Source organism: Agelaius tricolor, unplaced genomic scaffold, assembly GCF_023055355.1.
Source record: "Agelaius tricolor isolate 1412-34295 unplaced genomic scaffold, bAgeTri1.0.p SCAF_3, whole genome shotgun sequence".
NCBI classification, from domain to species: Eukaryota; Metazoa; Chordata; class Aves; order Passeriformes; family Icteridae; genus Agelaius; species Agelaius tricolor.
This window is the reverse complement of record NW_027269263.1, coordinates 58,561,609-58,585,195: the sequence shown is the minus strand read 5'-3', so window position 1 is coordinate 58,585,195 and position 23,587 is coordinate 58,561,609. Positions and strand designations below refer to the sequence as shown.

The window sequence follows — 23,587 nt, the reverse complement described above, 5'->3', positions numbered from 1 at the left end:
GGTTGAGACAGCTGAGTATTACTGATTACTTTGCATTTTTTGCCAGATGTATGATTTTTTTGGTGATCAACATCAAAATGTTGATGTTTAAAATTAAATAACAAATTATTTTGAAGCACTGATGGCCTAGACTATGGACTATTTTGATCTAAGACAAATAAAAACCCAACCAAACACACACAGTGATTCTTTTTTTTTCTCTGTAGTACAATAAAACATGGATTTTTTATCAAACTTGAGAATTTGGAGGACTTGGGAAAAGAATTTTTAGATAAATAGCCTGAGGTTTTAGCCTTTCTAAAGCAAGTGTTCTCAAAAGCTGAAGCCAGGAAATGGGAAAAGATTATACTAGAAATAACTCTAGGCTCATACTAATAAAACTAAGACTCACAGAAGGCATGTGTGACTGTAGTAAATGTGGTAAACAAATTTCTAGTGTTTTTTGGTGAAATTTGCAGCTGAGAAGGTTAGGAATATTTTACTTTTATCCAAAGAAATAAAGGACTTGGTATTTTCGCAGAATCCCAAGGAGAACATTTAGAACTCCAGGCAGAAGAAATCAACTAAGACACTCTGGAGCTCCACTGATGGGAAGATTATCTACTACAAACTTTACAGGTAGCTAAAGGCATAGGGAAAATATTTGTGATTTTGGATTTAATCATCTGAATTCCTGGTCCTAGATGAATACATGTCCTGTGATGAATTTATATTGTAGTGTTGAGAAGCTTGTTATTTGAGAATAACTGTTGGTGGCTGATATGCTAAATAGAAAACTTAGAGAGAAGAGGAATTATGCCCATACTAAAATGGAAAAAATGAGAAAGCCATATCATGTAGTTATCATCCAGTCACACAGGAAGCATGTGCTGAAGAAAGAAATTTAATGTCTTCTGAGTTCAAGTCCAACATTACAAACACAATTACAAGGCAGAGAACTCCATTCCTGCATAAATAATAGAAGGTAATGGATGTATTTTCTTTTTATCCCCTTTGGCATGTGCAATACATCATTTTCTGTCTGAGGAATTCACTTATCTAAAAACACAAAAATAAAACCAGAATTCAGTTACTTTTTTACTGAATCTGTAATGTTACAGTAGGAAGGATTCCTTTCCAGCTACCAAATATATTTATGAAGTCTCACACTTCAGCTTACTCATGTGCTCAACTTTACTCCCAAATGTACAGTGACTTACTGGCTCCTGTGTTTACAGGCTCAGATTTAAAGGAATAATAAAGGCATTTGTGTTGTTTGGTGAATGTGTTTCATTATGTGCTGTTGTTACTTTTGCTCACAGGAAATCCCCTGTGCTAGATACCCTTACATTCACACTCAGGACCAGCTCACAGACCCTCCTGGGATGAACCAATGGAAGGGAATAACAGATCTTGGCAAATCACAAAGTCCTTTTCAAGCTCTTCAGGGGTCAGACAGTAAATCTGCTCACTCACTTCTTCAGCCACATGCTGGGATGCCTGCTCTGTCAGAGACAAGAATAATCTGGTTGCACAGATAACCCTCCACCCCTGTATAAATTAAACAAAATTAGCTGAAATGGTGCAAAGCAAGCTGTGCATTTCTGGTATTACTGCCCTAGGCCCAAAGCACATAAGCCAGTTATGATATGATGGCAAAATTTCACTCATAAACAGTCAACTCAAAACTCTAAAATCTTATGGCTCCTGTAAGAAAATGCTGCAGAGGAATACCATGTTCTTCAGCCATCCTTCACTTCTCCTGTTCTTAACAGGTATGGCCTGCCATTCTATTCACCAAGTTTTCTTGATCTCTGAACCTGAAAACTGCCATCCTTTCCTGATATGAGGATCAACCAACACACAGATCTGCTTTGGGAAAACCAATAAGGCTCCTTCCATCTAATCTCCCACTCCTCTGCCAAACTGCAGATGCCTGTGCTAGGATCTGCCTGGCTCACATTGCTGCCCACCTACAGAAGGCAAAGTTAATGCCCCTGCAACACCAATTCCACCACTTCTACATTTTAGATTGATACAACTGCAGTTAGACATGAAAGGTTTATTCAGCTGGATTTGTCCACCGCACATGTGAAATCAGAAATGTTCTACCCATTACCTACTGTTAATGTCATCTGTCTTAAAATGGTAATAAGCACTTTAAAAATTCTGATCAATAACTTACTAGACACTCCTAAGAAATAGAAAAATAACATCCACAGCATGCCCTTCCCCCACCTAGGGATATTTCCAATATTTCTTGACATATTTATTAAAAGCTACATTTTTGGCAGATGTCCTAGTGTAGTACATATATTGTGGTAAACATGGAGTTACTTAAAAATTTATTTTAATTATAAGACAAATCAACAACAGCAATACTATACTAGCAGAATGACTACAAACTCCAAATTAAGAAATGGTGACCACTTTTAAAGAGTGGACTTTAGTAGAGCAGATGACTCAGCAAAGAAGTGATTTTGGTAAAATGTAGAAAGAATAACAGGATGTTATGTCTTGTTTTCCTCTTTTCAGCCATTTGGCTCCTACCCTATTTCTGAACTAAAAACCAAGGCAAATTGAGAAGGCAGGGCTGCAGAAAGACTCTGCAGGGCTACCTACTGACTCTCTTGCTTTCTTTCCAAATGCCTTAGCCTCTTTTTATCCAGAGCAGAGCCCCTGCTCTCTAGTGACAACAGGACATTCATGATGATCTTTGGAAAAGGAGACCATTACATAACCCTTGTCCCACCAGTGAAAACATCTTAGGACCTTCCAGACAAGGTACCTTCCCCGCTCCCCTCTCATCTTCAGCTGTCTGCACTTATGCATCTCATGTTTCCAAATATCTGGGGTCTTGGTTTCTTTATCCTTTGAGTCCACTTCCATGAAGCTACTCACACATAGAGTTTTGCACTTCTGACCAGGCCCCCAGAGCAAAAAGGTGAAATGACTTGCAAATACAGAGGTCAGTAATTTCTTAATGTTTTCTTCCCCTCTGCATGTGTCTGTTCCACCTCTGGAACTCAAGTAATTCTGAGGGAAAATGAATTGAAGCACCCTGTTTTCCCACAGACTTACAGTGAGGCTGATAATGAGCTGTAATTGAAACTTTTCTCATTACCAAGACATTTATATGGTCTCTCAACCATGTGAATCACTGTTTAATAAGAGGCAAGTTCATGTTACAGCCTTTGGGACATTTACAGGATCTCTCAGCCCTACCCAGCTGCCTGTTTTCATGAAATAGCTTAATTATATTTGAGATAGATTTGGGTGAAACTGCCCAACAGCTTCAAAAGTTATTGGAGAAGTAAAGGAGACACAGCCAAGCATGATCACATAAAGGCCTGTTTCCATAGAAACCAAGAGGAAAAACAGCGGCACAATTTGGAAAATTTCATTGCGGAGTCACTTTAATTGAAATTTTAAAAATATCTGACCATCTTTAAATCACATGCCATAACACACAGTACATTTCTCCTGCCTTATCCCATTCAATGCCCTGTCTGCAGAACCCTGCCTTCCTGTATCCCGCTCTCCTACATCCCACAGGTACAAAAACATTCCTAAAGTCAGGATGTTGTTCCGAGTGTATATTGTCAACCTCCACTTCGGATGGAAACTATTTTTTTAGTCAAGGCAAGTTTCCTAGAAAGACATGCCTATTGCTACACTCATTGCTCTGACACATGTGAGGCATATGACAGAACTGAGTAAAGGGAGAGCTCACAAGGAGGAGTGAGCTACAGTATCACCTGCTGAACTATAGTACCACTGCTGGGGCTCCGGGGAGGGTCGGCAGGTTGGAGTGTGGGATTTTGGCCAAGGACAAGTAGCAGAAGGCAACCGGTGCGAGGGTGGTGAACACTTGCTGGGTGACAGTCGGTAAATTTCATGGGAAGAACTGCCACCCCTCTCCTTGTTATACCCTCTTCAGGTGTAGCGCCCGCCTGAGCCATCAGCTCTGGGCTCAGCACCCAGCGTAAACAATAATGCCCGTGTGCAACTCAATAAACTGAGGTCTTCGCGTGGAGTGAAACCCCTCTGCAAACGCCCGTGTCACGGAGATCCCCGAAGCAAACAGGTGTCGCTCGGTTTTGCAGCCACAGCCCGAAGCCCAGCTGCCTCTGGTCCTTCCCGGCCGCGAGCAGAGTTCCTGGACCGCAGGACCCTTCCCGCTCCGGCTCGGGCAGCTCCCCCAGCGATGCCCCCGTACGGTTCGAGGCGCTGCCGCTCCCCTCACGGCTGCAGCGCGGGGCGGCACCGGGCAGGGTCCGGCTGGAGGCAGGCGCTGGGCAGTGTCCGGCCGGGCCGGGGAGGTACCGGGCAGTGTGTCCGGCCAGGGGCAGGCGCTGGGCAGTGTCCGGCCGGGCTGGGACGGCACCGGGCAGTGTGTCCAGCCGGGAACAGGCGCTGGGCAGTGTCCGGCCAGGGGCAGGCGCTGGGCAGTGTCCGGCCGGGCTGGGACGGCACCGGGCAGTGTGTCCAGCCGGGAACAGGCGCCGGGCAGTGTCCGGCCTGGGCGGGGCAGGCGGCGGGGCCAGCGCCCCCAGTCTCCCGAGCGCCCCCTCACGGCCGGGGCCGCGGTGGGGCCCGGCGGGGGTCGCCGCTCTCCCTCCCGCCCGCCGAGCGCCCTCGCCCCCCCGCCCGGGCCGTTCTCCGCCTTCTGCCGGCCGTGCCAGGCAGCCTCTCTCTCGGCCTTCACTACCGGGTCAGGCGAGGCGGGAGCGGCGAAACAGCGCCCGCCTCGCTCCGGCACCGACACCGACACCCCTCCTCCTCCTCCCCGCGCCGCGGCCGTCCCCTCCCTCCCGCTGCCTCCCTCCCTCCTCCCTCCTCCCTCCTGCCAGTTTCTCTACAACTAGTGCATCCACGCGCAGGCAGGGTCCGGCCGCCGCGGCTGCCATGGATATCAGCTAAAGCCGGGAGCAGCGGGCACAGAGGCGCTCCCCGACCCAGCTCGCAGCCCGCGGGGCCGCCGGCCGGCACAGCCGCGGCCGCTCCGCCCGCCCCGAGCCTGCCCGGAGGAGCGCGGCTGCCCCGGGGACTGGGGGCAGAGAGGGAGGGGGGGAAGAAGCACAAGACTGCAGGGAGGGAGTCGGGCAGAGCATCCCCACGGCAATGTCCAAGGGCTTGAAGAAAAAAAGCCACTGGACGAGCAGAGTCCACGAGATCGTGATCGTGAGGAACCCGGAGGGACAGCTGGGCTTCGAGCTGAAGGGGGGCGCCGAGAATGGGCAGTTCCCCTACCTGGGGGAAGTGAAGCCCGGCAAGGTGGCCTATGAGGGCGGCAGCAAGTTGGTGCCGGAGGAGCTGCTGCTGGAGGTGAACGAGACCCCCGTGGCCGGGCTCACCATCAGGGATGTGCTGGCCGTGATCAAGCACTGCAAGGACCCCATCCGCCTCAAGTGCGTCAAGCAAGGTAAGGCAGGCATGGGCCCCCCTCTCTGCCCACCCCCCGGGGGCCGGGGCAGGTCTGGGGGAGCGGAGGGGGAGCAACTTTGTTGCTGCAGTTTGACTTTCCCCCTCCCCGCCGGAGCCGCCCCCTCCCCGGCGGCGGGGGGAGGATGCGAGCGGCGCTGCGCGGTACCCGCAGCCGGGCGAATTAAATGTGCGTCAGTGACAGCGCTTCGCCATGCCGGGGGGGCCGGGCGGGGGGCGGCGGCAGCACCCCCTGCAGCCCCGCTCTCACGGGGACGGGTCCCCCCCGGCCCGGCCCGGCCCGGCCCGAGCCACCGGCCCCGGTCCCCGCCGCCCCTCCGGTCGCTGCTGCCGCTGGCGCTGCCGGGGGCCGGAGCGGCGGCCGGGCCGGCTGCGGAGCGGGGCTTGCCCTTGGCTTCGCCTCTCTCCGGGCTCCTTGGCGTGGGGACAGGCGCTGCCGCCGCTCGCCGGGTCCCTGGTGGCGCCCAGGGTGGCTTCAGCATCTCTTAAGTGTCATTAGCGGGAAAGTCATTCATTTGATCCCTGGTGAAAGCGATCGCTAATCCCAGGGAAAGGGGAGCTCGGAGCAAGTGAGGGGACAGGCAGAAAGAAACTTTTGGGAGAGAACGGTATACACTCTTGCCTCTCTTTCGCTTATTTATTTTGAAGTACTGTAATAGGTTAATGCGTTTCCAGGAAAGTCAATAGAGAAGAGACGCCACAGATGCTGTTTACATGTTTGTTTCTGTCCTCTTTAAACTATGCTGAGTTGAGTTCTCTGCAGCTGAACGCTCGCGAGGGAGGTTTCTGCTACCCCAGCAGCATTTCTGGAGCACAGGAGCTGCTCTGGGAGCCGAGTCTGTAGGTGCTCCTCGGCTATGGGTGGTGCAGCGGCTGTAGGCGTATCGCTCAAGTACGCATTCCAGCCGGGCAGCGAGCCCAGCCATTGAAAACTTGGGAATTTCTGCGGTGGGAAGTTTTTAGATACCATGCATCAGAGGCGCTTGTGCTCTGCAACTCTAGCCATCAGCCTGTGCTCAGAGGACACAGAGGAGAATCTCTCTGGCATCGGGTATAATTGGGCAATTTTGCTTCCTCTTTGTAATTGACGGTTTATTGTTTAAAGTATAATTTGCGATACTTCTGAATGCTTGAAGAATATGCTAGTTATTAGTTTATCCAGACATGACAGAACCAGTAGAAAGAATCTGATTTCCACTCAGGCCTTCAGAGTGTACTTCGTTGGCTATTCAGTTATCTCCATGAGGTCAAGCCTCTATATACAGATGTGATCTGGGACCTTTTTATTTGTCCTTATAGGTAAGTTGCGCAATATGCTGTAGATCATATCTTGACAGTCAGGCTATGCAGGGAGACACAATAGTTCATGTGATAAGTGAAGATTAAAAATGACTTTAATGGATTCTGTCTTGCCAGTGTAGTGTCATCTTTGGGCACCTGAACTCCAGGAAAGCTGCTCTGTACTGTCCTCTTTTTATTAATAATTTTAGTGTGAGTGGTCTTACTGTGAAAGGATTCCAAAAGAAGCAGCGTTTGAAGTGTCAAGAAGATAAGGGCAGATTGTCTGTAAACTCTGTAAACCAATTTTAACTTTTTTTTTTTTTTCAGAAATCGTATAGATTCTTTACAATAAGGCAAATTTAAGGTTACTTTGAGTTGCTATGTGAATCATATGTCCTATTTCTCCACTGTTTTTATAACATTTCTCTTTAAGTCAAAGCAACCACTGGTGATTCATTAATGTGTGCACCCTTAATAAATTACCTGTCATACATGAATTAGGGACACTAGTCAGGCTTTTAGTCTGGGAATTACTGCAATCTTCTGCATGAGACATAAGGGATAAATTCTGAATTCTACCTATTTTCTGTGTATCTGTACCTGTATCTCCACATATCTGAGGAGTTTCAGTTCAGTATGTTAACTCACTACAGTTTTAATGCAGGTTCTCAAAGCACTGGCCACATGTCTGTGTGTTTGGAAAAGACAGTTCAGCATTGATTCTTGGACTGAGAAAGACTTCCTGGCTGGAATGATCTTTCATGTGCTCCGGCACTCTTTACGCCAGAGAGAGAGGCCTTCTGGATCCAACTTCCTATTGGAAAAAAAAAAACAAGTCAATGGTTTGTGCACTTTACTACCTGACTCCTCCTTCCAGTGTAAGCCGGTGCATCCCTGCGCCCCTCGGTGACAAAGCACAGGCAGCCACGGTACAGCAATATTACTATTCCCTGGCAGTGCTTTGCAGCAGTGTGTAGGAGAGAAAAGGCTGAGCAATAAAATCTTTATATGTTTTTGTAACTTTTTTACTCCTTTTTAATTACGAAGCACCTTTAGTGTGCTGGAACAAGGTTAATGACTCCATTATCATTGTTTCCGCATAATTTATCAATGCTATCTCTGTCAATTAGAATAGCATGACCTTGAATGCACCATGTGACTGTAGCTGCTTCTTCAGTGCTGCCTAGGAATGAAGTCAGAGAGAGAAATGTGGAGGTAGGACACGACTATTTATAATGTGATCTTTAAGAGACTGTGAGTATTTCTCTTGTTTGAAAGTTTTGACAATTCAGCAGTGAAAATTTACTTGTAGATGAAATCAGGGAATGGCTGAATTAGCTGTTTTAAAGCATAGAAAAGGTGCTTTCCTGATTTTTCCTTATATTTGATTAAACACTCCCCTCTCTGGAATAATTAAATACTTCATAATTTATCACATTACTGGATGAAATACTACTTTTGAAAAGTCAAATGGAATATTGCTGTTTTGTGTTAGTTAAATATCTCGAGTTATAAAAACCCCAAACATATAATGTAGGAGTTGCTGCATATTATGAGGAGGAGTAAACTTCATGAGAAACTGATTTGCAGTTCCATGATATAATTCAACATGAGTTCTTCTAGGTATGACACCAGATAAATAAATAGGCTTTTGATGTAGGATGTTGTGCCTGGTTTTGCATGAGGAGAAAAGACTGCAAGAATCAATATTATTATTATTTAGTCTTAATTGTAAGAGTTCACAAAGAAATATTCTTTGGAGACTATTTCCTGTTTGGGTTTTTTTGGTTAGTTTCTTTTTTGAGAGCCACTTGTTGTGCTACTGTTGGCAGAATCACAGAGAATCTCTGGAAACACATGGGATGAAATCTTGGCCCAGATGAAGTCAAAGGCAAAGCTGTCTTTGACATCAGATAAAGAAGGCAGGGTTTCCTCTGCAAAACCCCATGCTATTTTGAGTATAAATCCTTCCAATGAGAGAATTGCATACAGCAGTTACATTAGTTGGGCATATTGCAAATGTACATTTTGACCTTCTGCTCCTTTGGGTGAGGATAAGAGCCTTTTACTGTTTCTTAAAGAAATACTTCTGAATTTCAATGTGTTTGTTTTCACATGCAGAACAGTTTGGATTAAGTGCTGTCTTCTTCCCACACATGTACAGATGCGTAGTTGTAAAAGTAGCAGTGTGTTAAGGAAAGGCATCTTAATTTGGATAAGTAATCACATGGGGAAGAGTCATACAGGGAGCAATGTTGCCTCCAGTTCCACTGTGTGTTCCCTGCTGTCTCAGATCCACAGTAATTCCCAGCAGTGGCTGACCAGGTCTGTGCTGTGCACACTCACTCCTGGAAGGGTTGCACGAACAGCCCACTTGGTTGTACTGTACAAACCAGGATCTTTATTCTTTGCATAGAGTTATAAACTTCCACAGATGCCCTCAGCAGAATCCCAGTGAACAGTCTGAAAACATGGATTTCAGAACTCAGGAGCATTGGAGCAGATTTTGTCCTGGAGCTCCTGCCTGATGCATCTCTTTCTCAAGGAAAGTGCTTTGGATGTATTAAGTAACCAGGTGATCTGACCAACTGAACAATTTAATTTATTTTTAAAAGTATTTAGTGGTATAACTATTCAAAATATGAATAAAACAGACACTTTCTATGGATGCTTTCTAATGGCTCTTATCTGACTCTAAATAGTCAGACTTTAACTGTCAACCCCTAATTCTTTAGCTCCTTATGCAAGAAAGGAATTTACTACACATAATGTAAGGAGGAACTAAAGTTTAATTTTCTCAGTCCAATAGCTTACTCAAGAGTAAGAATATTCTAGAATGTTTTGCTGACTATAGATGTACTTGGGCATATTTTCAAGTGCTTTTCCAGTCAGGAAAAGGTTTGCACCCTCATTAGGATGGACACAAGAGCAGCCAAGTTTGTGCAGACTGCATCCTCCACATCCTATTCCTGGTGGCTGTGACTGTGGTTGCTGAGCAAAGACTGAAAGGACACAGGATGGTACTGTCCCCACCCACTGATTTGTGGCTAGGGGGTTTAGTAGCCTTGTAGTGTTTTTTCTTAAGGGGTTAATCCGTAACTTTGCAATTAAAACCTGGCTTAACTTTTATTTTTTTTAAGTCTGTGGCAGGCCTTTTGACAGAAAAATGCAGGAATGTCGTGATTTTCCAAAGTTTTGGCTGCATGTGTAAACATGTTAGCTAGTTAAAATGTTAGTATTTTACTACAGACTTTTTCATACACGTATTCCTATGTATAGTTATGGATTTTTAAAATTTTTTCTGGTTATTTAAGGTCATAAATAATTATTTTCCACATTAATTAAAACACTCTGTGCATACAGATAGTCTTTTGGTGATATTTTATTCCTGGATATCACTATATACTATATTCCAAGATGGGAATGTTGGATAAAGCTTTCTTCACAAGAACAGTATTTTGAAACAGAAAGCTGCATGATTTTCCAGAATAAAAACCAAAAAAATTACAAGGGTCTTTAAAAAACCAGACCCAAAGAACCCTGAAAACCTATGTGGTTTATTTTCTTTATAACTTTTGCATAGATAGTGTTTGAAAATAGACTTATTCCTTTTTCCTAATTTGTGCTCCTTAGGATTTTATTAACTCCTGAAATTAAATTCAGAGTTCTTTTTTTACCATTACTTTATGTTATTCTTATGCTTGTCCATCTTAATTTAAAGACCATTGAAGCTGACTTCTGACTCATGTAGCTTGTGATTTATTCTTCAGCTCCTCCAGAGAGCTTGTGATGTTTCATGTCAGGGACTCTGTTCTCTGGCAGTAGAATTATAATCATCAGTCTTTTTCCTTCCTTGAGAATTACAAATGTGCCATTAAAGGATGGGGCCATGACTTTGTTAGTGCATCATTTCCTTGAAGGAATTAAATAATTGAGAGTGCTCTGCTTAGTTCTGTTTAGTCACATAAGGTAAAGTTAATTTTGCAGTAAGACTTGTACATCTGTTGATACTGTTGACATCAAAGGAAGGTCCTGGTGTGAGGGGGTAGAATTGTGTCTGACTTCCTTTATGCATCCTGTAGCCTCACCTGCATTAATTCAGCATTTCATGAAAGATATAGATTCTGAGCTTTTGCTTTCAGTGTTCTTGATCTTCTCCTTGCTCTTTATAGATGAGGAGCTCCTTTCATGACGTGAGAGATTCTATAAATCATTCATCTACATATTTTGTATACAAGAAGTGGTGTATACATGGAAAAAGTACTCTTTCAAAAGGGACTTATGGGAGGAGGTGGTCACAACTGTGATTTAGAAAGAGTGATGGAAAGTGCTGCAGTAGGTGTAGAAGCAGATGTTTCTTGTTCTTCTCTTCCTCATGGTGCTATAAACAAATAAAAAAATTTTTTTTTTTTTGGAGACTATTGAGGCAAAGTTCAAAGAACATAATGATATTTTTTTGACTGTGTTAACATTCTCAAACTATTTTTTTTGCTTATTTACCTAGGTGTTTATAAATATAACAATATACATAAAAATGTGTAAAATCTTTTTTTTTTTTTTTTGAGACTGGTAGAAATTCTCATCTTTAGGTTTAGATTGTGTAAGAATTTGTATAGTACTGCTATATGCAAGTATTGCTGCAGAATATTTTTCATTCAAGTTTTGGTGCAAATATATACGACAGTGACAAAGAACCCATACACTGGTGGTCAGGCAATGTACAGAATGGCACAGGATTCTGCAGTGGGAAATAAAATAATCATAAACTTTATTATAAGGTTGACTAGATGCCTCTCCAAGTAGGTGCAGTCTAGAGCACAGAGTTGGATGGTATTGATTTCAGTGGCAAAGTGCCTGTCATTTGGTTTTGTTGCTGAATGCCATTACAATGCTGGCCTTAACTGAATTTTCTAAAACCACAAGGGCTGTGATCCCAACAGTATCTCTTCAGCACAGCCAATTTGTTACAAATCTGCTTTTCTTCAACCTCATAGAAATCCATCCAGTAAGAAGGTGTTGCATTTTTCTGGCCATTTGTTTAGCTTTCTAACTATAGGCTGAAACTATCCAATGAAAAATGGAATGGTGGGCAGAAGCATGAGAAAAGAAAGATACTTAAGGGCTTTAACAAAAATTATTTAGCATTCCTAAACTGGAGAAAAACCCTCATTGGAAAATAATAATCTCAAAAACAGTACTTATGGTTTGAATCCTCTTTTAATATTCACCTAAAATCTCTTATTTATTCAAACTTGCTATCCACAATTTGGAGACTTCACTAGAAGCTGAGCTGAAAGAAAGCTGTTGTTTGTGTGTATCTGCCATGTATTTATCCTTTTTACATTACTCTTGAACTCCTAGTCAGTATCTTCAGATTGCTAGAATCCAGAAAGCTTAATCAAAAGGTAGCTTGCTGTCAACACAGCTACCAGGTGTCTTCTCATTCATACATACATTATGATTAGTAATATATGAATAATGCTGTTTTGCTCTGCTTATCAGCTTCAGACGTTTCTCCTGGGTGTCTTTGATTATTTCCACAGCACATGAATTTGAGATGAAGGAAAGCAAGACAAGGAACAAAATGGAGAAAGTAAACTTGTGTGAAAGTTCCAGGAAATAATTTAGAGATTATTAAAGTACATTACTTGGTTTTAGAATTTATGTGTTCTGTCATATTCAGGACAGAGTACAACCCTGTGCGTGCAGCACAGGAAAAATCAGCACAGGGAACATGTATTTCCTAGGTCTGTCTTAGTTTCTCAAAACATGTTGAAATCATAGAATCATTTAGTTTGGAAAAGGCCTTTAAGCTCATTGATTCCAACTGTTAACCCAGCACTGCCAAGTCCACCATTAAACTGTACCCCTAAGTGCCACATCTCCAGGGTTGGGTGGCTCAGCCACTTTCCTGGGCAGCTTTTTTCAATGTTTGACAATGCTTTCAGAGAAGAAATTTTTCATAATATCCAATCTAAACCTCCCTTGTGCAACTTGAGGCCATTTCCTCTTGTCCCATTGTTTGTTATTTGGGGGAAAAGACTGACCCCCACCCAGCTACACCTCCTTTCAGGCAGCTGTAGAGAGTGAGGAGGTCTCCCCTGAGCCTCTTTTTCTCCAGGCAAAACACCCCTGCTCACTCAGCCACTCCTCATCAGACTTGTGCTCCAGACCCTTCCCTCTGTTGCCCTTCTCTGGACATGCTCCAGCACCTCATGTTTGTCTTGTAATGAGTGGTCCAGAACTGAAAACACAAGATTGTGATAAAGATATTGAGCAGGTCTGCCCCAAACAGTGAGCCCTGAGGAACCCCACTGGTGCCAGCAGGATGTAGCCTCATTCCCCCCACTCTCTAAGCCTACCATCCAGTCAGTTTTATATGCAGCAAATGGTGCACCAGTCCAAGCTATGACCAGCTGGTTTCTCCCAAAGAATGCTGGTGTAAAGCTGTCCCTCTGAAATATGCACAATTAACTCATTCCAAAGGAAAAAATAGCATTCCTGCTTCTTCAGATGAAAGTGTGAGTTATTGTTAACACATCTGTGTGTCCCAAATTCTCATGAAGGTACAGTGAAATAATGGTGCCACCTGAGAAGTGGGGAAGAAACACATATTTGTGTAGAATTACTTTCCTACATGAGTGATGTTCCTACAAAAAAAGAGATTTACCAGGTAGTGTTTTGTCATGGACAGAACTGCATGCTGAGTTCCTTGCTGCTGAGGCAGCACCCCAGCCCCCCTGGCTCTATTCTGCTTCCTTCTTCTCTGGTACCAACACAGCTGTGGTGTCATGGCCATAAACACTCATAGTGGTAGTGCAGGACCATAAACACAGTCATTACTGCACCTTTCTTTTCAGGCCTCTGACCTTGGGTAGGAAGGGCAACAGTCCAGGTATTCAACACCATGTGAAAATGGAATTAAGATACCAAATGTGCATGTGTTTTATGATTTTTAGACAAACTGGCTGTCTGCTGCCACATCCATAGATGAAATAATGCCTTTCTATATACATTTCAATATAATATTTTTGTTACTTTTCTTGAGCCATCCTTGGTTCAGATCAGTGTACTTCATGGAGGCCCCCATACATTTGCAAACCATGGAGCCCTGTCTGCCACTAACATTCTTCTTTCTTGCCCACTCCAAGCCTTTTGTGCTAGTGAAGCACCTTCCTGTGTTGCTGGGATTCATCTTGAACCTTTCAGGTAGCACATCTTTCAGGTCTGGCATTAGCACCAACTCGTTTATTCTGCCAGAAAGATATTTCTACCCTCTGCACTTGAGTTCAGTTCAGAAAGCATGCAGAAACTTGTTCTGACACGGGATTCTGGCACTCCAGATCATGCCTGTTCTAATGGGACAAGGGCTGGTGTGACAGTCTCTCATTGTGCCTGGTCTGGGGGAGAGGTGGCACAGCCTTGACAACATATGCCAGTCTCTATGGCCAGTGATGGGAGCCATTTCATTGACTTATCCAGAATTATTAAATTGTCCACAGAGTTCCCAGATTACTAGACTGAGGGCCAGGGTTATCCTTTGACAGTCTGTTAGGTCAGACACTGAGGACAGAATTGAGGTCACTCACTCTCTGCAGAGTCATAGTGTGTTTGTTTTTAAAAATGCTGAAGAAATATTGTGTCCTCATTATGCAGGAAAAAAAGGGAAAAAAACTCCTAGAAATAGACTTCATTATTATGAGTAGTGCTCTTAGATTCACTATACATAGCAGAACAATGGAAAACAGTGGTAGAGTATAACGAGCAAAAATTTCTACACTATACTAGCAAGTACATTGTGTAGCTGTGTTAATGTAACATTTAGTATTCCAGAGTGGAAATCCTTCCTTCAAACAGGTACAAATTGTCTTTTATTACTTATCTATTTATTAATAGCTTTGTATCTCATGTTGTCCTTGCATTTCTCAAAATGAAATGTGCAAAATGATTTTTTAAATTGCACATTTTAAAGTTCTTTTTGTAATTAAAAAAAAAATCTTCCAGCTTTGTTCCCATCATGCCAATCATGAATTAATCTGCATATTTCTGATAAAATATTGCCATTTCATAAAGCAACACCTAACCTATCCTATAGAAGTTGAAAGGAAAAAAAATTAGGGCATCAGTCTCATTTCAGGACATCCATTTCACATGTAAGTTCTTATAACACACACCATTTTTTTCTACTTAAACTTAGACTGAAAAGTGATTAACAGTCCTATTTGTACCCCATATGAGTTACACTGAGTAGTTTCTACCATGTTACATTCTCACAGCTGATTCTAGTATGAAATGAAATGGCTGTGTTCATTTCTGTACTTCCCTTACTAAGTCCTTCTTTGTGCTAAATCTGCATTTATAAATGTCACATAAGCCTCTCACATGCTTCCAAAATGGTATGTTAGTATAAACAAGTATTAATCCCATTATATTTTAATTCTCTGGCCTTGGTTTTTTTATAGGAACAGCAGTTTATATTTCCAAGTGTTGCAGGGTCCTGTTGCTAGCTTAAAAAGCTAAAAAGATCATGCAGGTGCTCCTATCATGGAATTGAAATCCTTGTGAAGTGGGAAAGGGAGCAGGTGCTGAACTCTTGTATCAGACTGATGGAGGAGCTGAACACTTCTTCAGATTAAACTTTTGAGTGCTTTGCTTAGGTAATTACCCCCCACATTCCCTGTTCAGCCACTACACTACTCATTTGGAAAACTTCCCTTGAAGATCAGGCCTGCTGGGATGCCTGTTCTGCAGGCATTAGGTGGTTTGCTCTGACTCCTCTTCATTTTATATATATACATATACATGTATATATATAGTAATCATACAGTCATTATTTTTACTGGTATTTCTGATTTCTCTTTCCATGTGGGTTTGTTATATCTGCCTATTGTCTCACACATGAAATCTGAACTCGTGGTGAGAGAAACTGCCTTTTTGTTGTAGCAACTAGCATGGCAATTTCAAGTTGAGAGTCTCTCGTTTCTATGGCAATGTAAGGAAGTAGTCACATTAAATTCAGAGTCTAACATAATGAATTTCTTGGAATTAGTTGCTGGAAATATTCTGTATCATTTTAACATAGGATCTGTAACTCTAATTGATCATAATTCAGTCTTGGTGATAGAAACTCTTAAGTGGATAAAAGCTTAGCAATATTTTTTGATTTAAGAGAATATAGTGGTTATTACTAATGTGGAGCTTCTATTATTGGTAGTGCTGGTCTATTGTCTCATGGTTTTTCTATTATAGCTACTGCTAGGGAAGCCTATTAAAAATCTTTGTTATACTGTGTACAGAGAATATGTTTCCTAAAGAATTTGGTTTTTCATTTTATCTGCTTGATTACAGATGTGGAAGAACATTTCTGCCCTGTAAACTTCTAGAAGAATTACTGGAATTTCAGACAAGCCAGTAAAAAGAGCTTTTTCTACAGCCACTCTATTTGGTCATTTTCCAGTAAAAATAGCATAAAAGATTTCAGGAAAAGAATGCATTACAGTACTGGAGGTTTTGTTAAGAAAATAAAGTATAATCGAGATGTTGAGTTTCCTTAATTAAAATTGAAACTCAGTAATTGAAATATCAATTAAAAGGTCTTCTGGATTCATATTTATATTGAGTTTTTATGTTAAGCCTGTGATACTTATGTACTGAAATAATCTTCAGAACAGATGAACCCACAAAACTTATATATGCCACTTTTAAATATGTGTGAAATATTGTATGGGTTTGTGTACAGTTCATCTGACTTGCAGAAGTGTAACAGCTGCTTTGCCTTGATAGGGATTCATGTCTATGCCTCTGCTTTAAGGGTAGTGAAATTATGTTCCTGAGTGTAAAAGTCAAAAAGCTGAAGGTTTGGTTTTGGTTTTTTTTTGCATATGTGAGAAAAAAACCTCCTGCACGTGACTAGAGCAGTACCAGTTCTAGAAAAGTAGTAAATCCAATTAGTATTATTTTGGGTCAATATTAAGAAGATTTCTGGTAAGTAGTGAGCAACTTTCTCACCAATTTCTGTAGGAGCAGGTTGCATGAGCTGCAGAATTCCTCCCTCTGTGTCTGTGCACTGCTGGCCAGCCAGTGAGGATGCTGCTGCTGGGAAAGAGGTTTGCAGCTGGGACATTAAACCAGAAGTCTTCACTTGTATCCCTTTAGATGCTAATATTGGCCTTGTTATTTAGACTGAGTAGCTTCCAGATTCTAAAAATAATTTACAAAAAAACTTACTCAGAGTTCCCAGACAGGGAGTTTTTCTTGATGTCCTCAGCTGCCTCAGTGAATTTCAGTCTGAGGAGGGAAACTGGGACTGTGTAAAACTTCTTCCCTCTTTGGTCTCCTGACCTAGGCTATGAGATAGAGTTCTTAGAAACCCCTGGGAAATTACTGGGTTTCACAATCATAATGATTTTTGTCCTCTGTGCTGTCTTTTTATGGTTTTGTTTGTTTTTATTTTTTTAATGAAATTTATTTCATTATTAAAGCCTGCCTAGATTTTAGGAAGAAAGGATCTTTCTAAACATGTATGGTTTGCCCATAGATGTGGCACTGTATTTCTCCAATATAATTGCTTACTTTTTTCCTTTTATTCTTTAAAAATTTAATCTCTTACAACATAAATATTGTTATTAGCCTTTCAAGCCAACTGAAATAAGATCCCATGGTGACAGGTACTACAAGCTGGCAGGGAAAAACACTTGCTGCCCCAAAGGGTTTATAAAGGCAAATGAGACACAGAGGGTAGGTAGGAATAGAAAGAACTGCACAGTGGTGAAATGACTTGCCAAAAATCTCAGCTCAATCAATAACAGAGTGGAGAACACTGCAATGTAATTTAGAAGTCTATGCAAGCAGTACTGCATCCAAGTAAAGGCACACAATCCACACAAAACCCCCTCTCCCGTTCAATGAGGGTTTCTATTGATGGCTCAAGTAAAACATTTTTGTAGGTATTTATTTTATATTTTACGTGACAAATCCCACATAAAGCAGAAGGTTTTTAATAGCAAGCACAAGCATGCAGAGGTATCTGCAGATGAGAGAGTGTGATGGAGGGTTTTCTCCTAAATGAAATGCATTTCAGAAATATATTGGAAGTGGTAAAGTGTAGGAAATCAAAGTTATATACATGTATATATTTTAATGAGATGTTTATCTTTGTTTGCACTGCTAATTGGACAACTAGGAACTCAGTCACACTGTATGAGACATTTATTAAACTTCTTTTGGCCTATTAATGCCACTGTTTGACAAGTAACAAATTATAAGTAATTTGTGTGAGGTTTATTTTGGGATGTTTATTCCTTCACCCATCCCCTTTGTCTTTTTGTTTTAAAACCTTTTGGAAATAGAAGAAGTCCTAAAAATATTACCATAGGCAGAGTTTGGTTTGCTGAGTGAATCATACAAAATGCTAATTAAGAACCCAGTGGGAGCCTCTAATTTATCACAGTGGTAGGGCACTTCAGATTGGCTCCCTGGGTGGTGGCTCCTTCCAGAGCCCTGGTGTTGCCACCTTTTGATCCAAACTGGATGGGGTTATTGGCAGAATCTTTGATTTAGCCCAACCTGACATCCCACCAAATTAATGAGGAATTGTGAGAAGTGAGCCTATCCTGATGTGACAAGGACACCTGGCAATCCCAGGCAAGGCTCTGTTATTGCTGTGCCAGTTGTGGTTACACCCAAGGTTTTCCTTTGTGCCTCTGTACTTCTGTGAAGAGCTGTTGGTGCCTCTTTGTGCTTTCACCTCCTCTTTGGCATCAGTTTCTCACTTCTTACTGGAAACTCTTTGCTCCCACTCCCCTTGGAGAGGCTGCTACAAAGGAAGGCTGTGCTGGAGTGGAGTGGGTTTCACTGTCTGGAAGGTCTCTCTCTGTTCTCCTGTCTCTGTGCCTGGGGCTGGTGTGGAGTTAAAGCAGTGATCAGTGAGAGGTCAGGGTAGGATTTAGCTTTGCACAGGCAAGGCTGCTTAGGTCTTGCTGAATCCACCCTTTGTTTTCAGGAAAAAGGAGTTGCATAACATTAAGATGACATCTAGCTGAGGTTCTGCAATCCTTCTTTTAATCCCCTTCTATGTACCACATACTTCTAGATCCTTTGAATAGACTTGGCACAAGCCAATGCAGATTCCTGTGTTTTATTCTGTTGAAGCACTCGTGTGTCCTTTTGACAGCCATGCATTCCTGTTTGATCTGCAGCACCCATTATTATATAGTTAGCTTGATAGGACTTTGGTCCTGAAGTTGATTATGAGCACGCTGTTGCCTTGTTTCCATTATTAATTTATCAGGCTTTTTACAGGTGCAGTTATTGGTAGGTCTGAGAACAGAGGAAACCCTGAAAAGCTGATGTCTCCAGGGCACAGTGAAGCTGATGTCTCCTGGGCAGCTGGTTCACAGTGCACGGTGAAACTGCTCAACAATTTGCTGCAGAAAAGGTGTAATGTTCTGTGTAGCCAGTATCACCAAGGAATAGGTGAGATGAGCTAGACTTTGTCTCAGGCATCAGACTTAGCAGTCTGTACTCCTGTAAAGCAAAGGCCCAAGCAGTACTAGATAGAATAGCACTGGCATCAGTACCCTCCCTGGAGCAGGTGTCCTGAATTCAGCCCAGGATCAGGCTGTTCAGGCATGCCAGGTGTCCTCATAGCAGAAGGTGAAAACACCTGTGTTTAAAGGGTGCTGGGTCAGTCTGCACTGGTGAATATTCATTTTCTTTTCTCTTGCCTCTGTATGTATTTCCCACTGTGCTCAGAGGGTTGGGATAGCTGAAGGTGCACAGGGTGCTGGGCCCAACCAGATTCCAAAATAGATGCTGGAGTAGAGCATTGCTGTCTGTGTGAGAAGGAACCTGAGCTTGCCCTCTGGGGATGCTGTGTGGGGCACCATAAAGCTGTTGCTGAAGGCACACTTGCAAGCAGGTGGCCTGGATGGGCTCCAGTTTGACCTGTGGAGCAGGTCTGTACAATTATGGCCTTGGTGTGGGACTACACTTGGGTATAAATTCCTCAAATAATGTTTGAAAGATTGCCTTCTTTCTCCTCCCTTCTGTTTATTAAAAGCACAAAATGAAACCAAATGCCAATGCTTCATTTTTTTTTTTTTTAATAGCAGAATCCTTGTTTGCTGACTAGTCTTTCTCAGCGTAGTTTTATCTGTTTAACTCAAGGCTTCCTGCTGCTTTGCCTGACCACATGTTATGCACCCTGAGAAGTCCTATCCACTCAACCACCAAAGCAGCTTTCCAGCTTTTCCTTTTTTTGCTCTTTGGAAGCCTTTCTAGCAAGAAATGACCCCATCACATCATGTTTATCTTCTGAGATCTGATGGATCACAGAGCTAGTGTGGCATTGCTCTGAATCAAAAGTTTATGCACATGTTTATTCATGTTTTGCCTGAAAACAGTACTATGTGTCACTGCAGAGAAGTGATTTCTGGTCAAATCCAGGAGTAGCCAGGCCTCTGTGAGTCTGTAGCCTTTTAAATTTTTTCCCCCTCTGGCTGGTAGCTACAGATAACTGCTGTCTCTTGAAAAGATCCTGTAATTAAGGTGGGTGAACCTACAGAGTATGATTTTCACGGGAGTTTTTCAGAAGGGCAGCAGAATAGAGAGGGGAAAAAGCCCCTAGCAAGATGTTTCACCCAAACTGGCAAGTCAAGGATCCCTCATTATATTTTAGATTTTTTACGGTTTTTTTTTGTTACAAAGAGAATATCCATTGAACTTGTAGTAATTATTTTGTAAATAAAATATTTAAATTTTAATATGGTGTGGAAATTACTTTACAAAGATCAGACTTTTTTTTCTGACTCCACTTTTCCTTTTATTACCCTAACCAGCCCACTGCAAAGGCTGTGCTGTTGAATTGTATGTAAAATATATCTTCAATAGAAAATGGGACATGTAGCAGAGAGGCTCCATTTTTAGCACCTAAAGGTATCTTACACATATGGGGGTTTGTATAAAATACAAAGAAGTCCCTGGAGAGGAATTTTTTACAAGAGTGTGTAGTGATAGGACAAGGAGTAAAAATTTCAAGCTGAGAGAAGGTAGGCTTAGATTAGAAATTAGGAAGAAATTGCCAACTGTGAGTGAGGTGTAATTACCCCCAGCTGTGGGTGCTCCATCCCTGGGAGTGTTCAAGGCCAGGCTGGCTGGGCTCAGAGGAGCGTGGTCTAGTGAAAGGTGTCCCTGCCCATGGCATGGGATTGGAACAAGATCATCTTTGTAATGGTTAGCAGTATTACAAGTCATATAACTTCAAATTTTGGCTTTGAGGGACTAGAAACTGCAGTTTTCTCAAGAGAACATAGATTGCAGGTGTTCTGTAGCTTTCAGTGTGAGGTGCACATTTCTTGCTGTGTCTGAGCCAAATGGAGCTGCCCATGCTGAGCAGCCCAGCATGTAGCCCAGCTGGAAGTGGCTGTCATCCCCCAAAATGCTTCTCAAGCCTGCTGGAGCCAGCTCCTGCTTCCCCTAGGAGCAGCCTGTTTCCAGTGCCATCCTAACACAGTCCTAGCTTCTGACTGCTCCAGCCCAGGAGTGGTCATAACTATTTCCACCTGGTTTTTTTTCATTTGTCAGCTTTGAGATCTTCCTTCAACTCATTTTCCTTTGAAAAAAGTTTGTCTGTTAACAATCAGCTGGGTGTCATGTTTGCTTGCAAAACACCTGCAACAACACATCATTTCTGCTTCCCTTATGTCAAACAAGATCCAAGAATTACATGTCCATGCTGATTTATGCTATACTGCTTGGAATTACATTGGAAATGCATGAATTTCATGTGTCCTGCTGAGCTTTGCTTTATTTTCACGTGCCAATATCAGCTACTCAGGAAAATTTCATATCAGTTTTATCAAGTTCACAGTACAGCATAGAATATTTCATATTTCTCTTACAGGAGAATTCCAAATCAACTGTTTTCAGATACTTCATTTCTGTATGTCGCAACTGTGTTTTAAAGATTTATAATTCAGTTTTGGTTACTAAAACTGTCTGTAAGCAATGCCTGTAATTTGTTTCTGTCTTACAAATATTTATGAAGCTGGGAAATTTCTGATTGTTTTTCAGAAATTGCAAAGTATTTCTATAATTGTTTACTATACATACAAGGAATTATCTGATCAGCAAAGAAAAGTGAGGGAAGGAGAAAAAAAGATAGAAGTGGAAGGCACTGCTGAGTAATTCCATCCCATCCAATTGCCTAGGAGGATACAAAGATTTGTTAGTCTGTAATGCTGATGCTACTGCCTGAGAATTTCCATCTTTTCAGATGACATATCCTTGCACAGGGCTCTTCGATTGTTTTTTTAAGAAAGACAGCATCTAATTAAGAGCTGGGAAGTTTCACTGGGAGCTGGAGATGTGTTGCCTTTGGAGCCCTGGCTGTGATGTGCAGGAAGTGGAGGAAGCCTGGCGCTGGTGCCCTGACTCTGACTACAAGAGTGGAGAAGGGAGAGAGATTGCTCTCCCCACAAGGCATTGCAGGCCCTTGTGCTTGTTGGAAATGATGGGAGACCAAGGGAGTTGTGCTTTTAGTTGTGTTTTGTGCATGGGGCAGAAGCCAGTGCCCTTGGCAGGCTCCTGCACGGTGCCTGGTGAGCCAGAATCCCCATGCAGACGTTAAGTGGAAGAGTCTCAGTGTAACAGATTGTTAGAGCTGTTTGTTGTCCTTCATTGTGCAATTCAGATCAACAGAGGAAATGAATGTACTCGGTCTAAAAAAATTCTGTGTTCCTCCCAATTTTTATGAATGTGTGTAACGAGAACCTTTGGAAAAATGGCATGTTAATGCATAAGTGGTGAAGTTACAGTAGCATTAAGGATTTGATTTAAACCAACAGATTCAAGGATTTCCAATAAAACTGAAAATCTGTCTTTTTGTCCAAATTTTAAATGTGTTGTGTATGTAAAATATCCTCTTTTTGTGATTGTGTTTTCATGGACATGCTTTTTTTTTCATTTTATCAGTGGAAGAGGTTTAGTTTTTCTGTACTACATTAAAGCATATCCAGAGAACTAACTGATCCCTTCTGTTTGAATCCTTACTGGTGTGTTGGAGCATGTTCAGCATCAATCAGATAAACATCTATCACAGTCTTTGACCCTGTGATTTGATTGGAGTTATGTTCATAATCTCACTGTGTTCCAAACATCCTGGCTCTCTTGGCTCTTTTCACACTTCTACCCTGTGTTTTAAATATGTTTTACTGTAAAGCTCTTGCACTAGAACACTCAATACATAGAACCACAGAAATAGTTTGGAAAGGCTGCTGGGGTGGAGTCCAGCCTTTAACTGATCACCACCTGTCAAGTAGACCTCAGAGCTAAGTGCCACATCCAGTAGTTTCTTGAATACCTCTGAGGACAATGACTATGAAGTATGTTGTTGCTATCATAGAATCACAGAAAAGTTTGGGTTGGAACACCCCAAGAAAGATCATCTTGTTCCAAGCCCTCTGCCATGGGCAGGGACACCTTTCACCAGACAAGGTTGCTGAAATCCCCCTTCAGCCTGGCATTGAACATTAGGGATGGGGCATCCACAACTGTTCTGAGCAGTTCCAGTGTCTCCAGTCTCCCATTACCCTCACTGTAAAGAATTTCTTCTTAATATCTAATATAAGCCTACTCTCTTTTCTTTTGAAACCATTGCCTCTTGTCCTGCCACTGCATGTAGTCCTTTTCCTGCTCTCTTGTAGCCCTTTAGGTACTGAAGGATGCTCCAAGGTCTCTGGAGCCATCTCATCTCCAGTCTGAACAATCCCAACTCTCTCAGCTTGTCTTCATAAGGAGAGCTGCTCCAGAGCTCTGATCATCATTGTGGCCCTTCTCTAGACTCATCTCAGCAGGTCCATGTCCTTTTTTTATTGGGGGCCCC

At 42.4% G+C, this 23,587-nt stretch overlaps 1 protein-coding gene across 13 annotated transcripts in view; it reads left to right on the top strand.

Moving 5' to 3' along the window:
* Positions 1-4,829: 4,829 nt before the first annotated feature.
* The window catches only part of MAGI2 (membrane associated guanylate kinase, WW and PDZ domain containing 2), a 702,131-nt gene continuing 683,373 nt past the window's right edge, over positions 4,830-23,587 (top strand). For 6 of the 13 annotated variants that reach the window (XM_071424000.1, XM_071423998.1, XM_071424004.1 and 3 more), the window contains exon 1: positions 4,838-5,404. In XM_071424000.1, coding sequence (XP_071280101.1) covers positions 5,104-5,404 — 301 coding nt within the window. In that variant the 5' untranslated portion in view covers positions 4,838-5,103. Of the gene's footprint in view, positions 5,405-23,587 lie in introns of all 13 variants that reach the window. The other 7 variants (XM_071424010.1, XM_071424008.1, XM_071424009.1 and 4 more) reach the window with 7 other exon arrangements.